The 19959-nt window shown below is 39.9% G+C and overlaps 1 protein-coding gene across 1 annotated transcript; it reads right to left on the reverse strand.

The window, feature by feature from the left end:
• Window positions 1–402: 402 nt before the first annotated feature.
• LOC136511819 (uncharacterized) lies at window positions 403–9450 on the reverse strand. Its single transcript, XM_066505841.1, has 18 exons — window positions 9188–9450; window positions 8356–8562; window positions 8106–8201; window positions 7959–8011; window positions 7058–7154; window positions 6086–6159; window positions 5644–5761; window positions 5203–5313; window positions 4281–4357; window positions 3624–3690; window positions 3083–3148; window positions 2301–2408; window positions 1997–2127; window positions 1786–1852; window positions 1608–1675; window positions 1428–1521; window positions 1130–1200; window positions 403–1036 (listed from the first exon to the last, which is right to left on the reverse strand). The coding sequence occupies exons 1-18, from the start codon at window positions 9329–9331 to the stop codon at window positions 694–696; spliced, it is 1992 nt and encodes a 663-aa protein (XP_066361938.1). The 5' UTR covers window positions 9332–9450; the 3' UTR covers window positions 403–693.
• Between the last annotated feature and the right edge of the window lie 10509 nt (window positions 9451–19959).

Here is a 19959-nt window from a genome sequence, read left to right on the forward strand (position 1 = left end):
TATTTTTTTAATCTAAACAAAAACTGCTCATACTTCTAAAACGTGCACTAGCTAACTAATACAAAATCCCAAACCTAAAATCAGGCTAGCACTACAGGATCCCATCTTCCCGTTTTGAAATTTCTCCAGAATTACCATGAATCCCTGAATGCAACATATAAACTGTGCACTAGCTAACTAATACTTTAAAAGAAAACTGAAGCATCCTTTTTTGTGGAGTGGTAGACTCGTAATCGGTAAAACGTCTAGACTAGCCGGGTCTTCGTTAATCGTTTGTGTTTTGTCGCTACAGAACTAAACGTGCTTATACGGAATCCTGAATCCTGACAGACTCATGCGTTCGAAATGTATGTAAATCTCAAACCCAACAATCCAAGGTTCTACAGAGCAAACTCTGCCAAATGTTGGAATGTCTGTTTTCTGCATTTACAACTGTTACAACAGTGTTCGGTATACATGTAAGATAAAATATTCATGGCAAGAACAAACAAATAGCAAATGCCTTGCCCAGGTTACACCAGCTCAGTCCGCATATCCTAAAAACAGTGACAAACTGACAGTGCAACGGTACAATCAAACAGCACTATGTACACATCAACCAGTGTGTGTTTCTTGTCCACGCAAGGCTCAGACATAATACATGTCAGTGAAGCAAACTGAATCGAATTGCGTCCTGTTGGTCGATTCATGGTGTCAGCTCTTAAGATCCTCTTCGAGCTCGTCAAACTCCCACCCGCTGATCTCCTCACCTGAGTACTCTTTGTCCTCTTTCCCGAGCTCTGATCCCAGGGTTGCAAGCTCCGCATCTGAATTGAAATGCTGCTCGGGTTTCATGGGAGATTTCGGTGAGTCGACGTGTGCAGCTTTCGGGGTAGAAGGTGCCTGAAGAGGTGAAGGACTCAGTTTGGATCCCTCAACAGGTAGTGGCTTCGCTTGCTCAGATTCTATGCTTAGTGTTGGCCTTTCTATAGATTCAAACGATTCCCTCATTTTCTCAATCTCCTCAATTAAGCTCTTGACCTCTGGGTCATCTCTCCTGAATAACCATGTGAAGTCACAAGGAGTAAGATCACGTTGGTGCAAACTTGAAATAACCCACAAAATACAGAACATCAGAAACAGATGGTACCTTGAATTAGCCCCTTGCTCAGAATAAAACAACTTCTTTATGTGATCAACTATGCTGAACGCAATTATAATCTGAAAATTTTTTAAATATCATCAGACAGTGTGGTCTAGTTTTTCTAAGGGAGGATGCCAAACAAGTTTATAAGCTATAAAACTAAAGAGTTTCTTTAGTTAAATAATACATATGGCGACTGATAGATGTCACTTTGACTTTGGATTCTCCTTCAAACATGTTATGTAAAGAAGTGAGAATGAACAGGAACTATGAGACCAGGTTAAGCAAGGTGACTGAGTATAACCTTCTTTTCTGTTTCTAGATATTCCTCTTCAAGGGATTTACGCGGATTTGTCCTCTCAGATGCTTCATCATCCCCATGTTCTTTTTCCTCTTTCCTACAAGGCAAGTAATAAAAACCGTAACTACCAAACGAATTGGACATCAAAGTACATGACTAAAAGAGGAAAAAGAATTGAAATACCTTGAGATTAAGATAGCCAAGTTATCGACATATGTTTTGATACTCTCAATCAATTGGCTTAGGACTTCCTGATAAATACAAAGAAACACATAATTGTAACAGAGCAAAACAGGGATAGATAGTAGATACCATACTGCATGAATGCCTCTAGCGGACATGAATAACAAATTTCACTTACCTTGAATGCTGAAAGATGATGCTTTGTCAACTTTAGAAAATCACTCACACATTTCTCCAGCTCATCACTGAGAAGGCCAACATATTACAAATGTAAAACAAGGTGAGCACATAAGTTCATCCAGAGTAGTTTGCATAGTGGAACTGTTCAACTAAAGACAAGTAACAAATAAGGTAATAACCACAAAGCCATACAGGAAAAACTGCCATACCATGTTTTCTTGTCCTTCTGTTCATTGTATGAGGACTGGAGCTTCCACGAGCCCTCGAGGAAACTGATCCAGATCTTGACAACATTGGATTCCACATTACATAAGGCGATGGATTTCGAGAGGTCATCCTCCTAAATTGATTTGGAAAGAAAATGCAACAACCACCATCTTGAGAAACAAATATGATGGAAAAGAATCAACACGCCACAAGTTGAAAAGGTATCATGGGAGAAAGACAGCAATGCACAGTTCTTAGAATATTATTCAAATAAGACAATCAACCACAAAAGGTAAACACCGGCACCTTTTTTTTCAAGCGAAATATGATTTGATTGTTTGCTTCGTCAAATTGGTCCCTCTCTTCCCTAGTTTGCTTGAGCCGTCCAGCAGCAGCATTTAGTGATATATTGACCTGCAAAGGAGGAATACTGTTACAAAAGGACATAGTTCAACAGAATTATCAAAGCGAACTTGTCAAATTTTGCAGAGCAGTTAAAGAGAAACAATACATTAGTCTGGTGATTTTTTTGTAACCTCTCCATCAAGTGTAAATAATGTAATTAGAATGGGATAATACCACGTGCAGTACAACTAACTGGCCTATCATGAGGGTATTCCTATTTTGAGTTTCATGGCTCTTCTATTCAGAAAAGAACTAGACATTTTCTTAGATAGAGACAAAAGAACAGCTCTTGTGCCCAGATTATCAAATTCTGTGTCGCCAATTGAATGTCTTGGCAATCCATTGCAGGATTCACAGCTTGCATTTGAGAACAGGGATCTTTTCCCCGGGTCCTCTCATCATTAGTCACAATTAATTACCAATGAACCAATATAATCATATCAATAGTTTGGTGAGAGTTCAAAGTTCAGACAAGATTTCATACAACAATATAATACCAATAGATTGGTGAGAGTTCAAAGTTCAAACAACATTTCATACAACAATATCAGTCCAATATTCTCAACATGATGTTAAATACCAGTAGGTCATAGATGGCAAGGCATTTGAATACTCCTACACAATGAAACTACACAACACATATCTTCACAAAATCTTACAAATTACAACAAGGAAAAAGATACCTTTTTCAGCTGTGCCTCAAGCTCATCTCTTTGCTTTTCCAAATCAGTAATCTCATCAAGCAATTCCTTTATCAGGCAAAGAAAGTAAAATAAGGACACCTTATTTGATTACACTATAAACAGGCTTGGAGACAGAAATAAACACTAAAGCATATGCATGTTTGTTACATAGTAATAGTATACATGCAATATTATTTGCAAAGAAAATTTGATATTGTGCAGGTGGATATGTGTGCTGAGACCTGACAGAATCAAAATAAGTATGCATAACTGCTTTCGTATTACCCTATAGCATAAAATGGGTACAAGAAGCTACAGATATGATTCAACAGATGCATGGCATTTGATATATCTAAAGTTCTAAACCAGGGTCCTGTTTTGAAAGTAAAGCATTTTCTGTGAATGTGTGATTTCCTATGAAATTCCCTATCAGTTGAGTCCTATGCTCCAAAAGGAACTTCTGTTGATTTCCACTATTTTTGAAGTCCCAAAAGTACATCAATGCCTTCCAGATCTGTGTGTAAAATAGCTAGCACCCTACCTTTTCAGCAGCACTGACTTCATTCTCTTTTTTCACACGAAAGTTGAGAGCATCTTCTTTCTGACGCCTGGTAAAAGATCAATTGAAAAATCACATCAAGTTGCCGGTAACATGACTTGGATATCTCAGATTTTCAAAGAAAAATGGATTTATAAAATTACAGAAAAAGATAATTGGAACTACACAAGGACACTTTCGTAGAAAGTTAGCAGCAGACAAAAAATGGTGAAGACTGAAGAGATTATGTATAATCAGCAAACTATCATATATACAAATATAAGTTGTTAATTGCAATTACCAAGTGTTGAAAAGTCCAGATACCACCAGAAACCAATAAAAAAAAAGAATGTGCTAGGTCTGAGACTCAGGTGAGTATGGCACATTACAAATTCAGTAATTCATAATGTCAAAGCAATCATAATGTAGTAGTTTTTTTCATCATGGTGCATTGACACACAAAAAAATTAACTGATTTTCAACTGAGTCTTGATGACAAAAAGAAATTGTCAGCATGAATATATAACAACGGAGAAAGAGTTTCAACCAAAGAATAAAAACAAAGCAAACATCCAAGAATGAAATATATTCTGTTCACATGATATTGTGCAAGTGCCATAACAAAATATTTCATACAGGAAAAAAAATCAGAGGAAGAACCTGTGCTCCAAAATACGCTGTTCTGCTTTGGATGATGAACTTGCCAGGGAATCTGCCAAAACCTTTAGTTTATCCACCTGATAATTTGTGAGTGCTGTTAGCATTGCAGACCATGGATATGCAGTCATAAACAGAGTATATTATGAGGAGCTACTAGAATAATTAGGTAGACCGTAGACCTGAAAGTCTTACAGCAACCAACAGCCAACAAAAAGTAAAAAAACTAGACAAAGCTATGAGCCACATAAACTCTACCCATGTGAAGCTACCTAAGAATAGATCCTTTTTTCTCAAAAATGCAGGACACTGTGTTTTATTTCATTATGGAAGAGACAAAGTACGGATCACCAGTCCCAGTCCATATGAACCGGACCAGAACATTATAATGAACTCAAGAAGTCCCAGTCCATAAGATCACCAGCAGCTCCAGAAGCTCTCCTTCAGCTAGCCAAGGGACCCCTCTCCCCTCCACTGAACTCAATACCGAGACCACACTAGGGACAGTTCCATTGAAGACACAAGTGGCTTTTGTCAATCTTTTTTTTTAAGTCTGCCAATTATGTTATCAAAAGTAGGAGTCATCACATAATCAATAAAAGTATCAGCAGGAAACTGCACGCTCCTATTATTATCATATCTTCTATGGAGGCCTGAAGTCCACACTTCTTAAGAAGTCAGATTCTAAGAAGATCACTGAAGATTTACAGCTAACAATCCAGAGCCTTTCCACTAAAGTAAAGGGGTGCTTTTACACTAAAAACAACTGAAAACATAGGATAAGCCAAAGAAAGTTCGAATAAATGTAATAAACTCCTCAATAACCTAATGCTTGCGATGATTAATAGACAAAATTACACTCCATAACAATTCAAGGGACCACAAGTCAAAACTGAAAAAATCTAAAGATAAAATACGAACATGCCTTCTGAGAATGAATCTCCAGGGAGTCACCAGGAGTGATTGATTTCTTCTTCAGCAGAAGTTCTTCAACTCTAGAGCATAAACGGAGTTCACTAAGTGCTTCTTTGAAGGCCTGGAGAATACAGAGATCATAATCATCTGCTTTTAGACCTTAAAAGGAAATATCACTAGAACAGCAGAAGAAATTAAAACAGATTAATGAACACTTCAATCACAAATTCAGATACTAGGCAGTGAGTAGGTGTATCATATGGATGCATACAAAGAAACGCTTAAATTTAAGAAACTTGTAGTTGTATGATAGTACTTCTAACGACAAATCTACATGTGATTTTCATGTTTTCCAACTAATTTCCAGAAATGTATACCAAATTTAGAAAGTTTCGCCACATGTATGTCCAAAATAAGAAGCACCAGATGGAACGGAACAAGTAGGTATTACCTCAAGATTTGCAACAGCAATCTTATCTGATGTTTTATCTTGATCTTCAGTTGACTGAGATCGTGATTTCTGCTTCTCGTCTAGTTTTCTCTGCAATTCTAGGGTTTCAGCATCTATCCTGAAATAAAATATAAGCTGCAGAATAAGCTAATGTACCCTGAAACCATAGACAAAAGTATATCTCAAAAGTATTTAGCCTCTTGCTGTTGCAGAATGCACAACTCTTTTTGATACAGTCCATGATATTTGATATTTCAGAGATTTGGTAGAGGCCTTCAGGTATGGTTATTGTTTAGGTTGTACACTTGATTCCTTTGTTGTGATTAGTTTCCAAGAAAATTAAGGCATAGTATTCCAACATAAAGTACTTGTAATTAAGCTACAGAAGAAGCTGCAACTACTCATTATAACATATTCACAAGTAATTAGCAGATTCTATCACCTCACAATGTCAGCATTTCTCTTTAGTCCTGAAATGATACTCTGGGCATACTCAAGCAGCTCTTCACGCTTCACCTGTTCACACAGATACAATGACCCATTCGACACTTTACAAGATCAAAAGAATAAAATAAAACATAACTATATGTGCCTGTGCATCTCAGGAAATGTTTCACAAACCATACCCCACAGAAACATGTATCTATTTTAGCTTAAGTCCTTTACAAACAGTATCCCGAAATTTCTCCAGTCTTTCCCAGAAACACTGAAACCATAAACCATATAGGCACTACATTTGCTTCACCGTTTTTGAAGCTAGGAATCAGAACATGAGGATTTGAAGCCCAGCTATGAGGATTGAGAAAGGCCAGTTGAGAACCATATTTATATCAGACATTAGAGACTCGGTTGATGTATGGCCAGTTGGCCACAGATCAAATATCGAGAGTAAATGAGGGCCCCAAGTCTAGATAAAAACAATCACATAACTAAATCTAAATTCTAAAGTAATAATACAGTAACCTCAAAACCAGAGTATCTATTAGTCTCTAGTCTTGACCAAAATCAATATGGTATTAAACCTTGACTAGTGTATCTTAAAACTAACTTCAATTTCAAGAAAAGGCGAGTGCATGTGTTAAGAGTATGCAAACACTTAATTTTGAAAAAATGTATATAATTAGGCAGCTATTTTGGGAGAAAATAAAACACAGGTTGTCACTCCTGCATTCAAGACTCAAAAACATGGATGACATAAATGGACCAAAAAGCAAAAAAGCTAAAAAAACTCAGGTCTAAGGAGAAAAGCTCCATCTAATGGTTGTATCCCACAATGGTACAGTTAGGTAACTAAGTAGCAGAAATATCTATAATTATTAGATACTGCTAGTTTCAACGATTAGAAAACATACGTTAATGTCATGATTTTTTTCTAAAGACAACAAATTCTCCTAAACACAAACCAAAAGCATACCAGGACTTCATCTTTGTATTCTGAAAATGCCTTGGACATGTCTTGTACATTACTCATGATTTCTTTGTTCACTTCTTTCCCTCCAGTAAGGCATATGCTGCAGGAATCAACAGAATTTCAATTTTTCGATACAGTAATTTACAAAATATTCACTGGTCAGAGAAGATTCAACAGGAACGTAAGGCGCATGGAGTACTTGAGATTGTAGTATTATAAAATGCATGGAAAAATTATAGCCATCAGTTAATGTTACTGAGTCTTAATTCAACAAATAAGGGTTTAGGCCTTTGTTAGGGCATGTAATTTCAGCAGAACGTTAACTAGGCAAGGTGCATGAAGTACTTGAGATTGCAGTATTATAAAATGCATGGAAAAACTATAGCCATCAGTTAATGTTACTGAGTCTTACTTCAACAAATAAGGGTTTAGGCCTTTGTTAGGGCATGTAATTTCAGCAGAATGTTAACTAGGCAAGCTTATTTGCCCATTTTTAAATGGTGAACCTACTGTAATCTTGGAAAAAGAGAATGAGGATGTAAAATCAACCATTTGTTAAGATCCTATCAAAAAAGAAACCAGTACAATCATTGCTGCAAGTCAGCATATATACAAAAATCCATACAGAGGGCAGATCAAAAAATTGTCAAGGCAAATGAAACAGTCAATCAAGATGTGCCGATGTGGGAATTGCTAATATATAAGTGCAAGTCTTCTATGTTTTTGAATCTCATTAAAAAAATACTACCAGTCTGCCATGCTATTCCATAAAAAAAAGTTTGAATCATTCATTCAGATATTTAATCAATATAATGATGAACAAAGAAATATATGAATCTTGTCACTTTTGAAAGAAAAAACAAAGATAAACACATATCAAACAGGTGATTTCATATATACTCACCTGAATATTTCCAAAAGCAGTGAAACTTCCTCCTCAGAAGGAGCTTCAAGAATCTTATTATACAAAAGATAATTAGTAGTTAGCAATAACCTAAGTGCGAATAAACAATAGCAACGTTGCTAGGAGAGAATAGTTCAACTAACTTACCATAGACAGTGTAATACCTTCAAGTGCTTGGCTGTACAAGAATACGTCACAGAAATTCATAGGTGCTCCATCAATATCAGCCTCATAGAACAAAACCTGCTTCCAAATTTTCATTTTAAGGAGGACATGTGTACTGAGAAAGTCTACAACAGCTAAGATATGTACAAGCAACTGGAGAAAACTCAACAGTATCAAATAACTATGTGAAATAAGCAGTCATGAGATTGAATTTGTGAGTATGTAAACTCACCATTGGTGCTTTCAAAGTGTCCATTTCACTCGAAGGATCATGAGCTTCAGAAGCCTTTAAATCTGAACCTCCATGTTCAGCATCAACATCTTGCAATGCTCCCAACCAACGTTTTAACAATTCAATTCTTTCACCCCCATGGCATGACACTGCGGCCTCTTCCAATCGTGCTACCGTTTTCTTGAAACTTTTATAGTTCTGAGCGCCCTGCAGATCACCCAGTAACAGAACCAAATTAGACCAGAGGAGGCCGTCAAGGACTCATCAATGGTCCATCTATGCTACACTTGGACAAGAATTATTAACTTATACTCTCCCTTCCTCAGTATGCCAATGATTCCATGTCTCACAACACAACCACAGGAAATTACAGCATAAGCATAAAATCATCTCACTCTGAACATATATGATAGATCTATGAACTGTGATAAAACCAGGACTAAAATGCCAATTTATCATTTCAAAGTTTATGTGATCTTCCACCCATACATAAATAATGGAGTATAAAATGACACAGCCCCTCATCAAGTACTTCAGTAGCACAAGCAAGAAAGGGGCATTTTCGACACACTGAAGCACCCCGAACTTCAGTTCGAAGCAGAGCAACATTGGGGCACTGGCCGCCATAGTCACCACCGCACCAACTGAAGCTCCAATTTACAACTTAAGAGCTAACGACAACGCATTCGCGTGCAGTTTCAACCAATTCGCCCCTCGAAGCTAATAGAGCCATGTCCGATTCTCGCCCCAGACCTGCCCCGCATTCAGATTTGGGCAAGCAGAAGGGAACGCCTAGTGGGAGCGCTAACAGAGGGGAGGGGAGCAATCTCACCATGCGGTCGTGGAGGATGTCCGCGACGGCCTGGCCGGCGTGGTGCGCGACGGCATCGGCGTACCCCTTGACCGCGCGGGCGACGCCGCTGCGGCCGCCGGCCTCCACTGCCCGGCTCACCGCGCTGCGCAGCCACGACGACATCTCGGCGACCTTGCGGGGCGGCCTACAGCTAGGGCTTGGGGTTTTTTGGATTTGGAAGGCACCGACCACGGCGACACGGGCGAAGACCAGTGGAGTGGAGAATGCGGCGAGAGGGGAGGTGGTGTGTCAGCGACGTGCTCTTCGATTTGGATGTTGTGTGGGCCCTGCTACCATTTCACCCTGCAATTTGTCTGGCCTTTTTAATTTTTCACCTTTTCGTTCATTCAAAAAAATCGTGTAGTTGACCCTTTTCAATGAAAAAAATTGGTATCGTTCACTCTTGAATCTCAGACTAAAGCCATGTGATTGGGCTTCATGCCTCTATCCTAAGAAACCTTTAAACTTACTCCCTCGTAAGTCATTTTGACTTTTTAAATTTATACTAATTTTTACTATACATTTAAACATAGCATATCTAGATACATAATAAAAACTATATATCTTAAAAAATCAAAATAATTTTTAATTTAGAATGGATGGAGTAGTATTCTAAATTGGATCTTTGTTTGGATAAAATTACAAGGCTAATGCTGCTCAATATTTGCGCCCTAAAAAGTTGTTTAATTTCCAAGCTAGATTTTATCTCTTTATAATTTTTATTTTTTCAAACTAGATTTAAGATGAAATAAGTAGTGTCATCCTCAAACATTCAATTCTGTAAAATTTCATTTTCTACTTCAAGTTCATCCCTACTCCAATGTGATAGACCATTTTGGTCGCACTAAGCTAGCATGCATGTGTCTATGGGACTACAACACTTCTATATGCACCATGCCTAGCTTATTAGAGTGCTTTGTGTCTCCGCTACACATTGTTTGCTTCAACCCTACCATTCCTGCCATATTGGTGGGTGGAGTCATTATATACGCACCTATCCCATCCATCCTCCACACACCCCGTCCCTCATCATCATTCTCCCTCTTTTCTCTCATTCCGTTGCATCACCTTAATGTCCTGATAGATCGTTGAGTGATTAGATTGTGGTAGAACCACCTAATCCAATATCTTTTAAGAGTATTTTTCTTCCATTAGACACTAAGTACTCAAGAAATAACACTAAACTACGTAGTTCCATCGAGCACACCCCAAGAGAGAACTCAAAAATTCATATTTTTTCATCAGGATCATAAATGAGAGAATAAAGCTTACAACATTCTTAAGTCATTTCTTACATCACTTTATTACAGTACCAGAATATTATCTCAATTTATTATAATGGTGGAATATAACAATGTTATCAGAGTTACAGATGAAGCAGGATTAATTTAAGGACATAGTGGAGCATTAACACAGTGGACATTTTTATACAAGATATGTTAACAGATTTTACATCATTTCTTATAAAAACCTTTCGTGAGGGTTATAAATAAACACTACGGTCGTAGCGTGAAAGGAATCATCTTTGAGCCCACTAGGAGGTTTCACACACAAGAGTCAGCTCTAGGTATCCTCCGGTTACCTGCAACAGGAGAAATAAAACCCTAAGTACTTGATTGTACCCAGCAAAACTTACCGATAGGAGGAAACAAAAGACTCCAAGGATATGCAAGGCTCATTTGGCTGATGGGTTATGGCATCTACGGAAGCATTACTAAACGTGCGTCCTTATATTCAATTTTATTAGCAGTCATCGTTAGCTTATTAACTATCCATTCTATGTAAGCACCTATGCTACTTTCAAGCAGGTGGTAAGCAATCAGAACCATTTTACCATCGTTCATATTCCAGTTCTTACTACGGTGTTAGACCATAGCTAAGTCGGTACCATCTTACAGAAACGGCGATTCGTGAACCAATGTATCACAACTGGGTACCCCGAAACACACGCTCCATTTGTACCCTAGGAATAAATAAGACCAACCCATTCCACTCATGTCACGGGGTCTAGGTCCCCGTCCAAACTTAGACTTCAAGCCCCCACACTTGAGACCCGGTCTCAGTATGGTGCTTAGACCTCTACCTTTCCCTGCCTCCAATTAGTCGGTTCGAAAAGAGCCGGAACCCACGATAAGAGCGTAACGAGCCTTCCTGCTCCCATAAGTAAATATGTGCTCAGGATAATAAGTCTGTAACCTGACTACCATCCACAACAACAGATGGTCCTCAATCAACACAGGCCGAACAAAGTACAATTCGAGCCTCGCTCGAATGCCTAACCAAGTCCAGATCTAAAGTACCATTCTGCTCGGTCTCCAATTATCATTCATATATATTCTATGTGACAGTAATATAATAACAACAATAATATATTTTCTATCTCTCGCGAGTGACAGGTGATCACTCGACTTTTATCGGATCCTATAACATAGTAATCTACATGATATTGACATACTAGTAAGACTCATAGGATAAGAATATATATATATGCAAGTGGTTTTCATTCAACTCCTTAAAACTTAATGCACAAGCATAAGATAAAGTGCAGAATAATAGGGGTTATACACCGGGGCTTGCCTGGGTAAGATATAACTAAAAGTTCGCATTCCATCATAGTGACATGATCATCAAGGCATCATCTTTTCTGCTACTTCAGTCGACTCCATGATCCATTGTTGTTCCTATTATGATATACGTGGATACAATGCAGAGGCACAATTAATCAACGGTAACCGCAACTCTTAAATATACGATTACACTCCGCAAGCTAACGAGCCAGATTTAATGAGTAACGTGCTGGTCTACGTATCCACGTCATCAAGTAAGGCTTTGTCTCCAAAAAAATATTCTAGTTTTAAAATCCCAAGGTGCTTTGGCATTTTATTGATTAAATATATATTTTCAAACTTGAGCTTATTTAGCTACCTTAGCAAACTAATTATTATAGAGCTACAAAAATTACAGTGAGCACCTAATAATGTTAGGGATTTACTGTAAAAGTTTCAGAGCCAACACTATCACCAATTCATCATAAAAATTCCTACAAATTTATATCTTACAATATTAAGCATCTTAAATTAAATTAGATAACTCCTGGAAATATTTTAAAACTATGTGAATAAAATATACTAGCAGATAGATCACAATTTTAGGAACCGAACAAAATTTGTTTCATAATTTTTGGACACCTATATCATTTTATATTAATTATCAAAGTTTAGCTCAGAAATAAAAATGAAAAGCTATTTCTATTTTTCACGAAAAAGATAACCAATTCCGGCCCAACGCGGCCCACGCGAGGTGCGGCCAGTGCGCGGATGCGGCCCACGGCGAGGAGCCCGCGTGCGCCGGCATTTTAGCGAAAATGCCCCCCAAACTTCCTACTATCCTCGTAGCCACTATTCGTCCTATTTACTCAGTCAGCACTTATGCACGAAAGACCCTAAGAGAAGCTATCTTCGCATCAGGGAGGTCCCCGCGACCCCCGCGCTCATCGGTGTGGCGTGGACCGATACGGCCCTGTTATGCCGGCCAACCGGGACCCTTGTAGACCTAGCTATGGGACCGATGTTCACCTATGGGCCGACAAGCGATGATGGGCGGTGGTTGCACGAACAGAGTTGAAGCAGAGTGGCTCTCCCCGGCGGTGGGCGACCTGCAGCGGCGGTAATCGTGTTCTGGCGAGCCACAATGTGCAATAGATAATAGAAGTGATGGGTAAGCATTAGTGACGCACCATGATCCTACCCGTGGTGGTGGCCTGGCCGGAGACGCCCCAAGCAAGTCTAGCCACGTGCACACAACGAGCTTGATAGTGAACCTCAGTGACACGGCCGTGTCAGCGACGTGGAGGCGGCTATAGGGCTGTGACTTGGGTGCGCATGATAAAGAGGGGTTCTAGGTGGGGCTAGTGGTGCGGTCAATTCAATGTGAGATGGCGAGGTTGGAGCTAACCACGGTGAGGTGGGCTGGGCCTTAATGGCGCGGTGGCAGGAGCAAAGCTCTAAAATTGGAGCTTGGCCTAGCCGTAATCAAGGCGGGGTGGGGCCGGTTGATGAGAGGTTGTGAGGATAGAGCTGTGGGTGCATGGAATTGATGGGAGACAACCCCTCATAGGTAGGTGTGTTGGCGCGGCTCGATGACAGAGAGAAAGAAAGAGAGAGAGACAGGGTGCGGCCGGTGACTCAACGAGGCGAGCCTTAGCGGGACGCGGTTGACTTGACTAGCGTGGCCCATGGCCAAACGCTAACCGATAGGCGCGCATGCTCATGACCTACGTGGCCCGCGCACCGCGGTGCCATAAATGGCATGGCGACGATGGTCCGGCCTCGTGCGCGCGGCATCAAAGTAGGCCAGCGACGCAGCGCGGTGCAGCGGTAGGCGACGTAGTGCGATGCAGCGGGCAAGCATGAGCGCGACGTGATGTGACAGCAATAGTAGTGGCTGCATCGTGGTGCAAGGTGGGTCAGCGACGCGGCGGCGCATGGGGTAAGGACAGCGCCGCTCAGCCAGGCAAGCCACAACAACGGTGGCTCCTCACGGTTGGGTCAAGGCAACCAGGCTGGCCAAGCATGGCAGAGCACGCCAACACCACGATAGCGTGCCCCCATAGCCTAGTGACCACGCCTAGCCCAGAGGGCTAGCCCAAGAACGTGATGTGCACGGATTTTAAAGTAGCAACTACTGTCATAGAACCATCCAATTTATAAGAGCACAAGTACAATAGCAATCACCGAAGCGATCAAACCGTCATACTTGAGCCCATATAAACCCATTAGGCCGATGAAATCTCAAAGGATCTCAAACAACCAACATACAAACCAAGATCGTAATAATTCAACATAACCAGTCACATGTTACATCACAGTTCACAAATATCTCACATACATCGGAGTTCATATAGTTATTACAAGCCAAGTTTAAAAGTAGCGAAAGCAAAGTAGTTTGACATCAACATCACACATAGTTTAATATATAGGTAGTTTCATAGTCATCTCCAACCAAAAGCACAAGGGTGAGATGAAATATAGAGTACCTAAGCCCATGGTCCTAATCCTCATCCACTACAGGAGCAAAGCAGTTCTTGCAGTAGCCGTAATACATAACATTATCTGCAACAATGGGAATAAAATCTTGAGTACGAGAAGATACTCAACTAGACTTACCCATCCAACTAATATACTAAGACACCAAGGACTATGCAAGGCTTTATCAGTAGAGCTGGTAGACATTATTTGCATAAAAAGCATAAGTTGTTCAACATCTCTTAAGTTGTGAATCACCAATTATTAATCCTATCTCATACTAGATTAGCATCTATCCTATGCCAAACATGTTGGTACCATTAAGGCATCACAATAATAACCATATCCAGTTGAGTTCTTTCATAATCTCATGACCAACACTTCCATCAATTACTACGATGAAGTGTACTCCTGTCAAGTTCTCACTATCCGGGAGAGACGACGATTCGAATCGATTCCTACCCAGCTAGGGAATTATTTCTAACACACATCCAGACATACCTACGCTAAGGTAGTCTTAGGTCACCTTTGGGATAACTCAAGTATAATCGTGGGTAGGACCAGCGCCACACCCTCAAAGATACAACCAATCTGCCAGAAAGCTCGAGACTCTAACCCGCCCTTAGGCTTACGCCATTGGCTCTTTGCACATCCTTACTGCCTCTAGGGTGCACACTTTAACTACTCGTGTCCCTGGCCTAAGTTGAGCTACTTGGCTTCATGGTCAGAACAACTTATCCGGCCAACTATGTGAGAGGCATGCGTTCAACATGACAAGATGACCTCCAACAACCGGTCCTTAAACGACATAGACGGAATCACTATGATTACCACAACACAAGACTCCATCCAGTCTCCAATTATTCAACATCATCAGGTTATGTTCCATGATAGCACCATATAGCCAACTATGATCAAGTTATCACCTATAGCTCGCAGGCGACAGGAAATCATCCGACTTCTACCGGTCTAAGCATAGCTAAGCATGATAAGCATTCCTGGACTTAAATAGGATTCATGGTAGATATTTTTGGTTAAGGAAAGGTAATATGCAGCAAGTGTTTCCAAACAACTCCTGTCACGTAATGCATCAATACGAGTAACTTAGGTGACATTAATAAAATAGGGAGACTTATAATGCTCCGGGGCTTGCCTTTCATGAACGTTGCAGGCTAGTGATCCGGGCACTTGGGAAGGTGATTGGCTTTAGGCTCTCCTTCTTTGGGAACCTCCTGGTGCTACACCTCTTGGTTCTTCTAGGGGTCGATGTCAAGCTCCACCAACATAATCTCCTCGGTTGCACCTATTGCATACATATGCATAAGTAAGTCCCATGAATGCATAAGAAGGATCATGGATGATGTGATAGGAGAATGTACATGTTGCAACAATGAGGTTAAGTAACACAATAATAACAATACTAACTCCTTGTTTACTGAGTAGGTGCATATCTCTTCTCTATTCATTACCGATATTCTACACAAGATAATTTCAAAGCTACACATAGCAGCTAATAGTTTACATGATAACAGAAGTTCTACTTATCTAAATGCTATGATCTTGGACTTTATGGAAAGCTTATAAAATTTCCTACAACTATTATTTAATCACCAAAAGCTAATTCCCAATCTATACTAACCAAAACTAGCAATCTATCTAGTTCTTTCCAGAAATTCCAGAGAACATGCATTTCGGGAGACTAAATTTAAACAGCTATAACTCCTAAACTTTTTGGCCTATTGCCATAATATTTTAACACAAGATAGATGAAGAAGTTCCCTACAACTTTATTATTAACCATTTCTACATCAAACATCATTTTGACTATGCAACATATCCAACAACAGAATCTGTCCGAAAACACTTCTAAATTGAATTATAGAGCAACAATATTTTTACTGCATATAAGCATTCAAAATTTGATATCACCAACTATACTAATAGTTCAGGAACATCAAATACACTCAAGAAAATATAATGGTCAAGCCCAATCTATTCATTTAAATGCCTTTATTAATTTAATTAGATAATTAGGGAAAATAATAAATATATACCAAATGTGCATAATAAATTCTTAGAAAATTACAGTGGCTTCCAAGTGCTCCCAATAGACTACTATAAAAATTTCATACTATTTGAACATGTATAACATCCTCTACGAAAATAATAAGCTAGCAAGGTCTATTTTAGTGAAAATAGTTAATCCTATAGAAAAGTATCAAACAATAAATTTCATATTTTTCCTAGCTTTATACTACTATCATACTACTGTACAAAAATTTGCATGGGAATATGTTCCTCATTTTTATTCCTAAAATTTTTCTCAGAAAATGCCATTTATTAATAGATAAATAGAAAGACCCTAACCTAATCAAGTTTACAGCAAGTTTATTATTTTTCCTAGCTAGAGCATGCCAACACAAGACCAGCAAAATTGAATCACAATTTTATCACTTTTCTATCTCGAGATATATAATTTACAAGATTATAAATAATCAAAAAGCACTTATCTAGATACATTTTAATCACCTTGAAAAATACCAGAACTGTACATTTCATATTTTTTATAAAATACTACACTTCATGAGGAATACAACAAAATTTGGTTCACCAAAATTGGACATCTACAACTCAACTTATGATTTTTTAAAGTTGGCATACGTTTCTAAAATAAATGAACTAGCATTCAAATCTACAGCCGCTGACAGCAGGGGCCCATGAGTCAGCTGGGCCCACACATCAGTGGCACAAAACAGAGTACCGGCGCTGACCGGCCAGAGTTCACCGACGACGAGCTCTCTGATGATGGCATCGGCACCACGATGATCCCCGAGACCTTTCGCACACACTAGGGTAGCTAGTTGGATTGATTACTAGAGCTAAGGGTGACAGCGGCGCTCATGGTGGCACAGTGGGCGTAGGGCGATGGTGAGCCGCTAGAGTTGGCCGAGATAGCCCAAATTAGGGTTCGGTCGAGCTTCTACATCCTACGACGAGTCTAGCATGCACTCAAGCTCGGCAAACGATAGTCGGAGGTGGTCCGACCACGTGTGGCGTGGCACGGTGGCGAGACGACGGTGATGGCCACGCGCTGCACATGAGGCTTACCGTGCACTGCTAGCTAGTCAAGGGGTTCGGTGAGGTGGTGGGAACACGATAGAGCTACGACTGTGGTGAAGGAGTGACGCGAGCACGGTGTGGAGCCGAGTGGCCGGCAATGGCATCAACGGCGAGCGTTGCGCTGCTGCTGCGGTGCGAAAGCAAGCGAAAGGGGAGGCACAGAGAGAAACTAGAGGTGCGGGCGTGAACGGGTGAGCGCAGGGCGCATTTGTGCCCTTCGTGGCCCGACCGGCCGGGCTATCGGCGTTGTACGACCACCACACGGGGTCAACGGCCTGACGCAGTCGGCCACCCACGGCGACGCGGCGACGATCATCGGAGCGCCATGTTTGTGACTGACAGCACCAAATCATTGTCTCTAATCTCCTAACCACGGTGATTTAGTGCTCAATGCTAAAACAAGATTTGTAGAGCTATGTACGGGCTACAACATTGCTTAAATGATCAAAGTCTAATTCTCAACGGTTAGGAACATACAACATCTCAAAGTCAGGCAAATCAAACGGCAAAACAAATTAGGACTTAAACAAATTTCTAAGTTATAAAAACAGTGAATTGTTGATTCTTGTGAGCACAAAATGACCAATCTAGGCACTGATTGAGCTCATGACCCAAAATAAAAGTTATTGCTCTACTCAAATACTACAACTTTGCTTAAGGGTGCTTTACCATGCAAAGACTCTATGACATAGTTCAACCTAGGTCAAACATACCACTTTAAAATAATGACTTACACTATAACTAGGACTTAGAGACCAAACTAGCCTTAGTCATGAATACCAAAGTTGTTCCATATGATATCCTAAACATGTCTATGGTACTCTTAAGGTCACACAACATTTCATACATTGGTTACAAGTAAACCCTAACATAAGTAAGGCAATTAAGTAATAACACATGTAATATAAGCCGACAAAGGGATACTATTTGAGATGCTCATGCTCATGCTCATGATTAATGATGCTTGTGCTCATGCAATGTCAAGGTTAAATACATGCTTAACACCTAGGCTGTTACAACTACCACTAAACCATTGCCTCTAAACCAAAACCGACTTCACCACGATCAAACTGATACATGAGGCTGCTCAGCCGAGCTAAAACACCGCATCACCCTCTAACCCAATCTCTCTAAATAAATTGCTAAACTTAGCAATGTCCAGCTGTACACAAGCTTGAAATTTTCTAAGTTTTTTGAGTTGAACTCTATTTCATATTGTATTTCTAAGCTATTGAAAATATTACTAAGCAATATTATTTTTCAACATCAAGTATTTCATTGTCATCTACAAAGTTTGCACTTCCAACTTTATTTAAGTATCACACACATGTTCTATGGTATTTTTGCTTAATAAAAATTGGTTTTAAACCCTACTTGATATACATGAGCTATTGCATCAACATTGATTTAACATTTTTATTTATTATTTTAGGCTACAAGAAATTTATCAACACCTTCTATCACATGCATTATTACACAAACACGATGCTCATGATATGATTTAGTAGTTGGTTTAGGGCGTAACACCGAGGGTGTTACAGCTCTACCCCCTTAAACAAAATCTCGTCCCGAGATTTGAAACACGAATCAGAAAGGGGAAATACGATTACACTTCGCAGATATGAAATTACACAAAAGATCACACTATGTCGAACACTAAACCATATAGGGATTTAGACATACATGGTTAAGAGCAATCTAATACAACCAAGGCTTAATCCAGAAGTCGAGATAGACAAGGACAATGGAGGACCAATAAGAAAATAATTATCCAAAACATGGCATATGCCCAACAGTTCCAAAAATAGGAGACTAAGAACTCAAACATTGTGAACCCTAAGACTAACTAACCAATAATAGACTTGAACTTCTTCGATGAAAACAAGATCCCTTCTTCTTCTCAGATTACACAATCATCTCTGACTGACAAACCTAGTTCCTTGAATAACAACTGGATCTCATAGCTTTGCTTTAGATTCAAGGGGATGGGGATGAAGAAGGAGAGTGATGTAGACTAGGCCCGATCTTCCGAAAGGTATGAATATGATAGCGTCAATTGGTGGAGACTCGATGTTCATGATCTATCCTTCGAACCAAGACTAATTCGGACCCCGCAACCATTACACCATCGCTTCGTTGGTTATCAACCACACAAACGCGATTGACCTCGTCGAGAAGGCTTTCCTGCAAGCGAATCGAGAACACAAGCAAGAACGAGATGAACACAATCTGAAATTGCAAATAAATATGAGGCTTATGATAAGGAGTTCAAGTCTTTATTCGAAAGGACTAATTGCCATAGGCGAACAAGATCAAGAACTGGGGCTCTGGTTCACAGCAAGCAGCCTTGGCGACACAGTTGCAGCAAAACAATGTCTGTTTCACGAGGAAATCAAGAACTAAACAAAACCCAAACCCTAAGGAGAGTGACGGCTGATATTTATAGAGTCGTGGGCATCACCCCCTGGATGCGTCCCCTAATGGGCCCAAACACGATACACGGTCCAACGGACCAAAAGACGGTGTCGCAGCACCCTGATAGATTCTGGACACTAACTTGTTTTGATGATTCCCGTTGATCCTGAAGGGATTTTGATGTGAGACTAA

Source organism: Miscanthus floridulus, chromosome 16, assembly GCF_019320115.1.
Source record: "Miscanthus floridulus cultivar M001 chromosome 16, ASM1932011v1, whole genome shotgun sequence".
Taxonomy (NCBI): Eukaryota; Viridiplantae; Streptophyta; class Magnoliopsida; order Poales; family Poaceae; genus Miscanthus; species Miscanthus floridulus.

What these genes read in the sequence shown, in the direction of transcription:
- LOC136511819 (XM_066505841.1), bottom strand. Translation starts at nt 9,331, where the DNA reads ATGTCGTCGTGGCTGCGCAGCGCGGTGAGCCGGGCAGTGGAGGCCGGC. An exon ending in ATCATCTTTCAGCATTCAAG is followed by an intron (nt 1,676 to 1,785) that starts GTAAGTGAAATT and finishes TGTATTTATCAG; the next exon opens with GAAGTCCTAAGCCAATTGAT. An exon ending in ATCTAGAAACAGAAAAGAAG is followed by an intron (nt 1,201 to 1,427) that starts GTTATACTCAGT and finishes AAAAATTTTCAG; the next exon opens with ATTATAATTGCGTTCAGCAT.